This window comes from Esox lucius, chromosome 1 (genome assembly GCF_011004845.1).
Source record: "Esox lucius isolate fEsoLuc1 chromosome 1, fEsoLuc1.pri, whole genome shotgun sequence".
NCBI lineage: Eukaryota > Metazoa > Chordata > Actinopteri > Esociformes > Esocidae > Esox > Esox lucius.
The window spans coordinates 22,989,942-23,002,468 of record NC_047569.1 but is presented as its reverse complement, the minus strand read 5'-3'; the positions used below and the strand labels follow the sequence as shown (position 1 = coordinate 23,002,468).

Genomic DNA, 12,527 nt, shown 5'->3' with positions numbered 1-12,527 from the left:
TGGGGTCCATGTCTACCAAATGGTACCTTATTATGTACAGGATATAGCACACTGCTTCTGACAAAGACTTAGAGGGTCCTTTTTTCATTATAGCATTCCTCTATAGGGAACAGGGAGCCTTTTGGGAGACACCTGTCACGGCTCCAGTTGAAGCGACAACCTCCCTTTTCGCCGGCCCCCTATCAGACATTATTGCTAGGTAGCGATTAACAAAGAGATGAACTCATCTGCCATTGTCAACATGCTGGGTTCCCTTGGCAACCTGGTCTCAGGCATTCTAGAACTGAAGTCTGAAAAGAAGATCTGCTGGGGGAAGGAGGGGCTATGTGAGCTGTGTCCACCAGCCAGCCTCAGACTTGCGCACATACACGGATGCACACTCTTTCTTTTCTCATCCTGTTGCTAGTCGTGACTAACCAGAGCAGAGCTCAGAAATGGGAGTCTGCTGTAGCACTCAGACCCTTCTACTCCCCTCTCTCCTCCACGCTCCTCTCCACCCATCGCTGTACGTGCTGCTCCTCACTGAGTCACGGTAATGAACAAAAGCCGAAGCGCAAGCAGCTGCGTTCTATTTTCTATTTAACACAATAAAACAGCATTTTTCAATTGATGGAGCATGCTTATTGCAGATATTTACTCCCAAATGACATCATTATTCTCTGTTAGTCAGATCCTAGTCATATGAGGACCAACATTGACAGTGTGGGAGAGTGTTTTTATAAGCTATTCAGTAAATGTTTACTCGACCAGATTTGTCCAGAAAAGTGTTCAACCGCTTCCTTTTGAGCCTTTTAAATATCTGGCCTTACAGTTCCCTCATGGTTACCCTCATATACCAAATTTCCACAGTTTTGAAATTGCAGTCAAAGTGCAGTAATTGCAGTCAGTGTTGATATTTTAAACAGTAATTGCAGAAAGAACTTCAGAGTATTGCAGTTTAACTGCAGTTACTGTAGTTACACTACAAAATGAATGCATGAAAAGAAATGGTTATTATGGATGCAGTAGTTGCATCATACCACATTTATACTGAATTCTGAATGCAATCTTTTTTTATGTTAAAGGGCAATAGCTAGCAGCAGCTAAATGTGTTGTTTGATGTGGGCGTATTCCAAATCCCATTGACAGGGAGACACCATGCTGAGCCCAGCCTCTTCTGCTTGCAAGTTGCCACAGCAAACACTTACGAACTGTGGTCTATTTACTCCATTCACAGCTGGAACGATGCAGGCAAAGGGGTGCCTGAGGGATCAGTGGCATCCAAGCCTTAATTTAGACCTCAAACACAGGTCCAGCACATCTCCATTCCATCACGGACCACAAAACTCGTTCCACCATATGCCTTGTCCTAGTATTACCACCTCCCTGCCAAAGGGAGAATGGGTCAGTGGCAGCCCTGAAACTGAATGACAGTAAATCTAGAAGTGTCTCTTTAGGTTGGTATCGTGGCTATGTTAGGGTAAGACTAGGTTGAAACAGATTGCAAAATTTTGTTTACTTTCTCATTGATCATAATTACCACAGCCTCAATTTATTCCTACTAAGCTGTCATTACATAAGCCTTTTATTCCACTATAAAGACTGTACTGTATCAAAAATATATAATTTGGCGGAAATATGCCATACTATCTAGACATGCCTGCCTAAACAACTGAAGCTCCCTGGCTGACCCCCACACTTAAAGCCAGTCTCCTTTCTCTGGCCAGTCAACATTTCTGGTGCAACACTTCTATTTCCGCATTAGCTCCCTCTCACTGGGACACTGAAATAGGTTAGCTATTACGTCAGACGTTTTTCCTGAATTACATAATTTGTTTTAATGTTCTTGATTGAATAATGTAATTCAAGGTTCTTATGGGCTCCTCTGACAAGATAATGATAACATACTGGATTGTTGTCCAGCAGTTACAGTATATGTCCGCTAGTACACCAAAAAGAAAAGGTTATTCTAGTCTTTAGAGGTTCTTCACATTGAAACTGGGAAAACGACTATACGTTCTTCTAAGAACAATCCAATAAAAGGTTTCTTCAAAAAAATAAATTGTGGTTCCTCAAAGAACCATTTGAAGAACCTTTCAGGATAGATTTTTGAAGGTAAGTTTTTCATATGGTTCTTTGACTAACAGGAATAAATAGTGCTTCGTAATTAAAGGGGTTGCCTCACAGTTTCAAAGTAAGGGATACTCCAAGAACCATTTCTAAGAACCAGTGTAGTCATTAATGTGTATTTGTTAATGAAATGTTTGACACTCCAATGGTTGGTCAGGTATATTTGTCTGCGCTTAAAGCTTTGCTTCCTCACTCAGAAATCTGCTATAAGTTGTGGCATTTTCTTGCATCCTCCTTGCTCACCTGAGCAACAGGGAACAAAACGATCAACATATTATCCTACAGTCAACATATTGACTTTGTAAAAGAGAAAAACTCAGATGTTTACTAAAAGGTGTGATTGCTAAAAGACAATTATCTTGGTATACAAAACAGTTTTATTCTCCTCTCTTACCCACTGACACATTCCCTTATGTATCGATTTTGACCAGGATTGGATCACAGTGTTATTCTGTAAAAAGAGAGAGATTTCCTTTCAGTTGGTTGAATAAGCAAACCGACATAGCTTTGCATCTCCTACATCTCTGGTCAGTGAGGTCCAGATTTGTTATATTGCACATTATTTCTGACCATGAAGACTTCCTTAAGACAAGTTCAAACTCATTTAAGTCTTTGGCCTTATTTTTCCTTTTGGAAGGTACCATATGGACTGGTGTTTAAGATGGGGCTCCCATAGATCATTTATATGATGATAAAGGGACAACTTCAAGTACACAGATGAAGCCCAGTCCAGGAAAAATGAAATCCCTTGATGTTTTTTCCTAGACTGTGCCTTCACTGCTATTATGCAGAAAACAAATTGTCAAACAGAAAAGCAGCTTGTCCAACAAAAAATATATTATTTTAGTTTATTTTGCAGCGCTTATCTTATATCAACAATGTATTTTATGACAGTAATGGGCTTACATATGAATTTTTTCAGATCTATCGCAGGAAGCTTAAGAACCATCCTAACTAAACCACCTCATCATCTCACTGGAATGCCTGTGAGTCATCTGACATTTCCATCTCAATCGAGTCCCTCTCCCTACAGGCTTCAGCGCTGGCACATACTCTCCCCTTTGTACAGCTCCGTCTGTTTCATAAATGATACCCTATTCCCCGTATAGTGCACTAATGTGCCATTAGGGATGCATACCCAGTCTCTCTCCCGCTTTTTTTTTTTTCTTCAGTTGGTTTTTATCTCTTTTGTAGACAGTACTATTTTACTACGCTATCACAATATGCTCCACTCCTCACGCATTTTCCATACGACTCTTTGATAAACACTGACACTCTCCTTTCCAATATAACATTGAAATATATTTTAGATAGTGGAACAGTGACACAAGCTTTTCAATCCCAAAATGTAGGCCTACCCTAATCTATACATGCACTACTTTTGCACAGGGTCCAAATTGCACCCTTATAAGACTTGGTCAAAAAATATTATGCATAGTAAATAAGTCACCATTTTTGGAAACAACTCTGATTCCGGGTTTGTATCCCCACTGCTTATTCCTCCAGGCACTCTATTGACTACTTTCAAAAGTAGTGTACTATATGTGAGACAGGATGGCACTTGGGAGACTTGGTTATCAGTGTCCCTGATAATGGCATCTATAATGTAGTGTGGACTGTGTAAACAGTAGCTTTACAGAAACGTGATCCTGCGACATAGTTGCCACTGCTAGCTGTTCTGACAAGCAACAAACCCTAGCATCATACTGTAGATGGGATGCCAGGTAGCCCATCAGATGCATATATGTGAAACATTAGGTTGCCATTTGGGAGCGCCCACAAATGTAGATGTTACATAGTGAAAAATGTTTTCAGATGTTAGCCTTTGACAAACCTTTATTCATTTATTTTTTAAGTGTGATCGAAGGTGAAATAAGTTATTGCATAATCAATTCAGAGTCAGTGTTTCCTAAGAAAAACATGCTACAACGTGTAAATATTTCCCAACAAGATCTTGGTAGTTGGTGCTTGATTCAAATATTGCCCACATACTTTCCTAGGTTCTGCACACCCGGCTTCATCGGCTTTCTGTGGGACATAACAGGTGTGGGCTGTCTTAGTTTACTTATAACATTATTTTATGGCTTTAATATAGTGTCTTGGTTCAGAAAGTCAAGTTCTGTATGCTTGCCCCTTGCAGTTTTATGAATCACTCAAGCCTAACGTTGGGTTGCCATGTCTGCTTATTGCGACTTTGGGCTTCTTTTTCAGAAAATCACTTGTAATTATTGTCTGTTATTGGTTGCTGTTTTTCTTGGGCTTGTTTCCAACATGTACATGCTTATTTGGGCTTGTTTATTGTTTTGACCATGAAGCACATTAAAACTGAGAGCGAGTTTAAATAAAGGCTGCAACATCCCTTTCTACTGTCTAGCCCTTCTGTCTATACTGCATATATGCATCGTAGCCTACTCACATCTGGCCTACTACTACTAGCTGTGAACGCTTCTCCTTCCCAAATGAGTTCAGGGGCTTGAGTTCACCCGGCACAGCCAGAAGAGGACTGGTCACCCCTCTGAGCCTGGGTCCTCTCTAGGTTTCTTCCTAAAATTCGTCCTTCTTAGGGAGTTTTTCCTAGCCACTTTAATTCAACACTACTGTTGTTTACTCCTTGGGGTTTAAGGCCTGGTGTCTCTGGAAAGCACTTTGTGACAACTGCTGTTGTAAAAAGGGCTTTATAAATAAATTTGATTGATTGAGTTGAGTTCAATCAATTCACTTTTTGTTAGCAAACAATGGCGAATACATTTCCGTTAGCTTTTCATTCTCCATCAATGTGTTCACAGATATTATTAACATATAGTAGGCCTACCTATGTAGTAAGCTGGTGAAAGAAAGGTTGGCTTAAAATGTCTCTTAAGAGAAACATGTTTTTGTATGTTTGCTATATTGGGAAATTTTGAAAATAAATTATTTTGACAGCGGTTGTATGTTTCTTATGCAATACTGGCAACAGTTCAGCAAACTACAGCTAAATTAGTGATATCCCTTTTAATAATAATTATTCTACATTATAAGTGTCAAGCATTACTGGCAATTTGTATATCAACCAAAATATGAATGAAATACATAGTAATGTAGGAAAGCACATATGTTACCTTACCTTCTTATTGGTAGGCAGTTATGCTTGGTTTGTGGTCTTGACCAAAATATTTGTTGCGTATATTTTTTATGATTGTATACACACTGTTGAACATTCACCCTGGCAGATCATTGCCTGCAGCCGGCGTTTGTAACGTTATACAGGAGTGAGCGCCCCCGTACATTTCGAACTGTCCCTTTATCGAACAAGATTATTTAGCTAAGTGAGACATTTTCACCCCATCAATTAACATATTTCTGATCTATTTAACGATAGAAAAGAAACACTTTTACAAATTATTCCCACAACAATCCAAACATTTATTTCAGTGTGGTAAATGTGTAGCATCTCTCTTTATCTGATATTGACTCATATTGCGTTGTTCAGAGGGGAGGCGCTTCAATCTACTCGCGTAGGTTACTGAATATTTTCCTTAGCTACACAGTTGCTGCGTGAGCGTTGGAAAAGCAGTTTGAAGCCCCTTCATGCACGGAGTTCTCTCTACTGCCTCTGACATTTTAGTGATATTGTTACGTACTTACTCATTAATATTGTATTCGTACAAAACTACGTTTGTGTGATTTATCTTCTTTACCTGATGTTCAGAGTTTGACTCATCAGATCTGCAACCGCATGCTTGAAGTGGTGCGAGATACACGCTTGGAAAATCCTCTGGCAAAGTAAAGTGGTTTGGTAAGTTGGTTTTCTCCTTTATTTAGCCCACTAAACAAATATGTTGCCTTATTTTAGTGCGGGTAATTTACGTAACTCACAATGTAATGCCTAATGTGTTTATTTTTCTTTTGCAATATCTTATAGAAGGCAGGGAAGCTTGGTATGCTACTGTGACAGATGAAAATGCCATTAGTCTAGACAAGAGAGGAAAACCTGTTGTCTAACTCTGTTAAGCTAGTTTACGAGAATCAAATAAACCGTTCTAGAGATTGATTTATAAGGCAAAAAGGCATCCAATAAATCACAAGTTCTAGATTTACTATAGTCTCCTGGAATTATGTTCAACACGTCATACACACGACCCTATGCTGATACGCCACATAAAGATAGGATTCATTTGAATACAATAATCATTCAGTAACATTGAGTTTGCCACTATCAGAGGGAAAAGCAAGGGAATACTCAACAGAACTAACTCCCATTAATTCAAACGTTATCTATCTCCTAGTGTCATTATACTGTGTATTATTCTCACAATTGTACAACATTTTCACCTATTCAACCTGTTTTTATACTGTACAAAATCATACATCCTATGTTGAGTGCTACACATTCACAGTCCTACAGGTAATACAACATGCACTAATCATCCCAGGTAATACTACAAAAAGACATATAAAATAGTTAATTGGCAACAGTACTACACTCACTCACCCGCTTCGTCCCACCCAGGGAACCTATTATTTTGGAGGAGGCACAAAGTGCATTAGGAGGATGGATGGATGGATGGATGGATGGATGGATGGGTGGGTGGGATGGAGATGTGGCTGCACATCCTTCTGAAGTAGGAGAATGCTTTTTTCAGCAATCTAAAGCTGTAATCATTATGCCTAATTATATTTTCCTTCATATGTTATCTAAGCACTTAAGCTGTCTCTGCTAAAATCTGTGTAAAAGATTGAAAGGAACCCCCAAGGGTTCACTTCCTTTCTAGAAATGTAACATGGCAGCTTTCACAGACATTGGTTAGCTTGTTGTGCCAATTTTAATTGCAAAGACTGCAAGCAAACGTTTAATTTAGGAGCATTTTTCCATGCAGTTTCTTTAACTCAGCAACATTTGTGCGTTATTGAACCTGGACTGCTATTTACAGATCCTCCCACAACACCCCAAATGGGTTTAGGTCTGAACATTTACAACGCCATTTCCCAAATGTGTACAGTGTATTTAAATATTTAAACAAAAATAAATCACAACCCCCATGATAGTCTGGTAGAATGCCGAGACTGGCACATTGCTGCCTACATCCATTTTCAATCCAGGCAGGCAGGACACATGCTAATTCTGAAATGTTTACCGTTTTCAACTATATCCGTCTCCTGGGTGTGATGGGCTAATAAGCTAGCCGCACTTGTCTAAATCAGATCTGGTTTCGAAGGTCCCCATTTTGTGTGGGAGTAGGGCCACTTTAGGAGTCTCTGATTTCTCTGCAATATGGCTCAAGTTCTCCATTTGTGCTACTGGAGGTGGAACTGGACCACATGAATCTTCCCATGCACAGAGTGAGAGCAGAGATGTGCATCCGAAAATCTCTGATGGCCCTGGTGTTGACTCGCCCTGATATGCATACTTACTGATGGGTGACTAGTTCTCTAAGCAGATGTAGAATGTATTTTCGCCATGTCTGATAGAGCCAACCACCAACAACGTGGCAGGCCTTACATTTGTGCTTGATGTGCCTAAAAGGCAAATGGACCGATGTGTTAACATGGTGGAAGGGGTTACCACTTGTAAATGGGGCTTGTGAATGTGTCTCTATCAGCTCCATCCATCTCCCTTTTTTATTCTGGTGAATAGAGCCAGAGAGAGAACACAGCAGAGATATCTCTCTGCCAACAAGACTATAGGTTAATCCGAGTGACAACCTCTGCATAACCTTCTACCCTACATCTACTCTGCTCTTCTCAACTCTGCATCATCGTCTTTCCTGCTCAACTCAGGCCAGTTATAAATAGCCATGTGGATGGAGTAAATGCTGGCAAAGCCAGTGCCAGGGCACATCAGCACTTAGGAAGAGCCTGGCTGGGAGTTTGTGCTTTGCTCCAGTCCTTTCATTTCCTCCTACACCCTGCTCTTTTGGCAATCGTGTACTGTCTAGCTGCGGTCACCAGGTCACTGCAGCAGGCGAACCTTGTGTTTGTCCTCACTTCAGACTTCACAGATGTCCAGGGTGAATGTCAAGGCTGTTCCTGTGGGTACGGTGTGCATTCCACCTCATCTCATGTTTAGATTAGTAATTCAAGTCATTTTGAAACTCTTGTTGCTGCTACTGCAGGGATTTGTTGTTCCTCACCAATGGCAACAGTGAGGAAGGCTGTGAAGTCAGCTGCACCTTAGTATGTTCCATGGCAACAATTTGTGTAAAAAGGCAAAGTGAAGACGAGTGATTGGCAGCTTGGGAATAAGGCGTCCGGGTGGAATTGCATAGCCGGCCGTGTATCCAGGCAGGGGGATAACGTTTTCAAACTGGGACATCCTTTTATTTATGGGTAAGCAGCCTTAGCCGACAGGGACAATTGCATTCCTCTGCTATGCACTATATCAGAAGGATATCCTTGTTATGCAATGCAAAGTTGATTTGACCACACAAAGGTTATTAACTTTATTTGAAATGAGCAGGGGGAAAAACATAATAATACAAAAAGTACCCCTTGTAATAATACTGATCAATGTTTTTAGAAACCTGGCAACCTCACCAAAAGATTTTAGTCTTTTGATTTTGTCCTAGTTGAGTTTTAGCCACAGTTAATGTTTTGGAGGCATAGCACAACCATTTTCCTTAATTGATATTTGAAAAACAATAACACTGTATACAATAAATTCTCAAATTTAGTTATTGATGGTTTTAATATTTAGGGGAAAAAATGAGGTGCATCTGCAATACAATCCATTTCTTTGTATGGGCTAACTGTAGAACTGATGCCCCTCTTTTTTTGGAATTGTTTTCATAAAAATGCAAAATTGAGCGTAGGTATAAAACAATTACTCATCAGATCATGGAAACCAAACTATGCCTAAGACCCAGCCAGGACAAGCATTCAATAATGCTATCACACTTTTGGCCCCAATGTGGTCCTGCAAACATTACGAGCTTGGTATTGAACTATAGAAGCCTGTCTCCTATTTTGATTTTACTTGCATTTGCTGGATCACTTCACTACGTCAAAAAATAATTAAATAGATGATCAAATGCCTTTGGCTTTACTTGTCTCAATAAAAGCGCTCTCTGATAGTGAAAGTCTGAATTAGTGCTAGCTTGTCTTAGCTCTGAAATAGTTCAGATACACAGTAGAGAACAACTCAGGGTCCTAGAAACAGAACATGCACTGTGGTAAGTGGAATTCTGATGTGGGTGTGTGTGTGTGTGTGTGTGTGTGTGTGTGTGTCAGAAAACTGAGCTTTAGGGAACAGCCACGTTGAGGTGGAGAAGGAAACCAAGGGAATAACCATGTTGACAGGTATTTTCAGCACAGACGGAGCGTTTAATTCATATCTAATGTTTGAATTGATCTATGTGGTTTGTTAACCAGACTTTTGCAGAGGCTGAGGCCAGAAAGGATTTTTATGTTGCTGCCTTAAGCTCTGTGCTTTCTTCCGAAAAGTGACATCAGTATAAATGCAGATAGCTGTAGGATTATAACCATCTGAGACTGAAGCAATGTGCACTATTTTCAGCTGTGGAGTAAATGGAGGTGTGTCTGCCTCCAGGGGCCTCGTGTCCATATGGTGCAGGGAGAGGAAGACTAGGGGGAGACGGGGAGGCAGGAATATGAGGCAGTAGAGGTCAACGGACAGTTTGCTTACCAGACCACTGGGTGCCCTGTTACAGGAAGTCCCTCAGCCCGTATAATTACATTTTGTTACATTTGTGAGCCACCCACCCATCTCTCTTCTGGCCTTTACCAGAAACAGAACTGTTCTGTCACGATGTCATCCTAAAGATCCCAATACATTAGTCTGTCATTGCAAATGGCTTTAATGGCAACGCTTGTTTGTTTTTTTTTGCCATTTGAGAATGCTCATTACCAACCAAATAAAGCAAAAATTCAAATGCAATTACATTTTTTTTATATTTGCTGTAAGATTGGAATGTTGTGTCCCTTTGTTTCAGGTAAATCTCCGGCTGTCTGGGTCTGCTGTTACAACATGTCCTCAGGCTTCTGAAGACCTCGCGATCCTTCCTGCTCTCTAAGTATCTCTCCTCTTCTAGACTATTCTCCAATGGGTTCCCGCAGTCAAGGCAGCTTTTTCCACCACCACCGCAGTTCGATGGTGCCTACAGCTGTGCCCAGGCTGCTTCAGGAGAGCAGCAGTCTGCTTGGGGGCATCGCCCAGATCACCCCCACCCTCTTCCTGAGCCGCGGCAACGTGGCGTCTAACCGCAGCCTGCTGCTGTCCAAGGGCATCACCTGCGTGGTCAACGCCACCATAGAATTGCCCAACTTCAACTGGCCCAACGTGGAGTATGTGAAGGTCCCCCTGGCAGACATGCCCCACTCGCCCCTCTCCCTGTACTTCGACAGTATAGCCGATAAGATCCACAGTGTGGGGAGGAAGCGGGGGGCCGTGTTGGTGCACTGTGCCGCCGGGGTGAGCCGCTCAGCCTCCCTGTGCCTGGCCTACCTGATGAAGTATCACCGCGTGTCCCTGGCCGAGGCCCACGCCTGGGTCAAGGCCCGGCGGCCCGTCATCCGCCCCAACGGGGGCTTCTGGCGTCAGCTCATCGACTACGAGAGGAAGCTCTTCGGCAGAAACTCTGTGAAAATGGTCCAGACGCCCTACGGCGTGATACCTGACGTCTATGAGCGGGAGCGCAGGAACCTGGCACCCTACTGGGGCCTTTAGAGGATGGCTGGGCCCTCGCTATGGGGGAGGCCCGGAGACTCTGAGGGGAGTGAGCAGGGTGGATGGCAGACTCTTTTCCCCTCCAGTTCTCCATGGAGGCCAGTTCATGCATGTTCCCCCAGCCAGAGATGCAGAATGCAGACGGTGCGTGTGAATGTCTTTGTGACGTTTAATTAATAAATGCTGGTGCCTTGGGATGGAGTCGAAGTAGTCAGTATACTGCAGACTGGATACTGGAGTGATGCTACACTGCACCGCATCCAAGCCTAGTTCAGAGTCCTCAGGACCAAAGGGGTGACCGAACCACAACCAACGAAGACTGAACGGGGCTGCGACGCTCCTGAATGTCTGCTGGCTCAACTCCCCCTGACTCAACAGAACTGGAGCATTCTGGGCAGGTGTAGGCGGTGCTTGAGACTCAGCAATTCTGACAGGCAGCGGTGTGACTCACTGAAGTCCTTTCCCGATGTAGTGTCATGTGATGGTATTGTGGCAGTATTGCTGTTGTCTTAAATGTGAGAACCAAGCAGCTGTTCTGATCTTCATTTATGGTAGCATTTAAAATTCTTAACTGCACAGAATAATTTTTTTTAACATTAATGAGGCTCTTAAAATCAATAAAATGTAAAGATATGGTGCACAAGTAAAGTGTTAGTTTACACACATTTAAAGAATTCTGAGGCTTAATTTCTAATGTAAAATCCCTTATTATTGAGGGATGATTGTGCAGCTGTAAAATAACTAAATATTTCTGAGGGGCCTGAGGGATGTGGTAAAATACCAATGCACCGCAGCTAAGGACTGTTCTGAAGCACTACACCACGTCAATTGACAGGATACAGCACTTTGCCATTCTGTATCGGTCATATACCAATAACCCATGAAGTACCTTATTGCTACTATAAACTTCTAATGTGATTATGGCAGTACACAAGAACTGTTGTCATACCCTTGGCAAATTTAAGCTATAAGGCACTAGAGAATGGCTAAGGGCTGTTCTTAGGCACAATGCAATGTGAACTGCATTGATACAACCCTTAGCCATTACACAGTACACTGGCAATAACACAATGTTGAGTTTCTTTATTGCGATCATGAACTGGTTACTAATGCAATTAGAACTGTTAAAATTAATTAAAAAAACACCTGTGATATACACTCACCTAAAGGATTATTAGGAACACCATACTAATAATGTGTTTGACCCCCTTTCGCCTTCAGAACTGCCTTAATTCTATGTGGCATTGATTCAACAAGGTGCTGAAAGCATTCTTTAGAAATGTTGGCCCATATTGATAGGATAGCATCTTGCAGTTGATGGTGATGTGTGGGATGCACATCCAGGGCACGAAGCTCCCGTTCCACCACATCCCAAAGATGCTCTATTAGGTTGAGATCTGGTAACTGTGGGGGCCATTTCAGTACAGTGAACTCATTGTCATGTTCAAGAAACCAGTTTGAAATGATTCGAGGAAGTAGCCATCAGAGGATGGGTACATGGTGGTCATAAAGGGATGGACATGGTCAGAAACAATGCTCAGGTAGGCTGTGGCATTTCATCGATGCCCAATTGGCACTAAGGGGCCTAAAGTGTGCCAAGAAAACATCCCCCACACCATTACACCACCACCACCAGCCTGCACAGTGGTAACAAGGCATGATGGATCCATGTTCTCATTCTGTTTACGCCAAATTCTGACTCTACCATCTGAATGTCTCAACAGAAATCGAGACTCATCAGACCAGGCAACATTCT

At 42.0% G+C, this 12,527-nt stretch overlaps 1 protein-coding gene across 4 annotated transcripts; it reads left to right on the top strand.

The window, feature by feature from the left end:
• Positions 1 to 5,396: 5,396 nt before the first annotated feature.
• Positions 5,397 to 11,972, top strand: dusp14 (dual specificity phosphatase 14). Of its 4 annotated transcripts, none has more exons than XM_020051329.2 (4): positions 5,397 to 5,414; positions 5,798 to 5,884; positions 9,316 to 9,384; positions 10,137 to 11,972. In XM_020051329.2, exons 3-4 carry the CDS (start codon positions 9,375 to 9,377, stop codon positions 10,769 to 10,771), a joined length of 645 nt encoding a protein of 214 aa, XP_019906888.2. In that variant the 5' UTR covers positions 5,397 to 5,414; positions 5,798 to 5,884; positions 9,316 to 9,374; the 3' UTR covers positions 10,772 to 11,972. The 4 variants fall into 4 exon arrangements, with proteins under 4 accessions (XP_019906888.2, XP_019906881.2, XP_010892968.2 ...); XM_020051322.2 differs by lacking the exon at positions 5,397 to 5,414 and adding an exon at positions 5,479 to 5,603; XM_010894666.3 differs by lacking the exon at positions 5,397 to 5,414 and having other exon boundaries at positions 5,617 to 5,884; positions 10,038 to 11,972.
• The last annotated feature ends 555 nt before the right edge of the window (positions 11,973 to 12,527 follow it).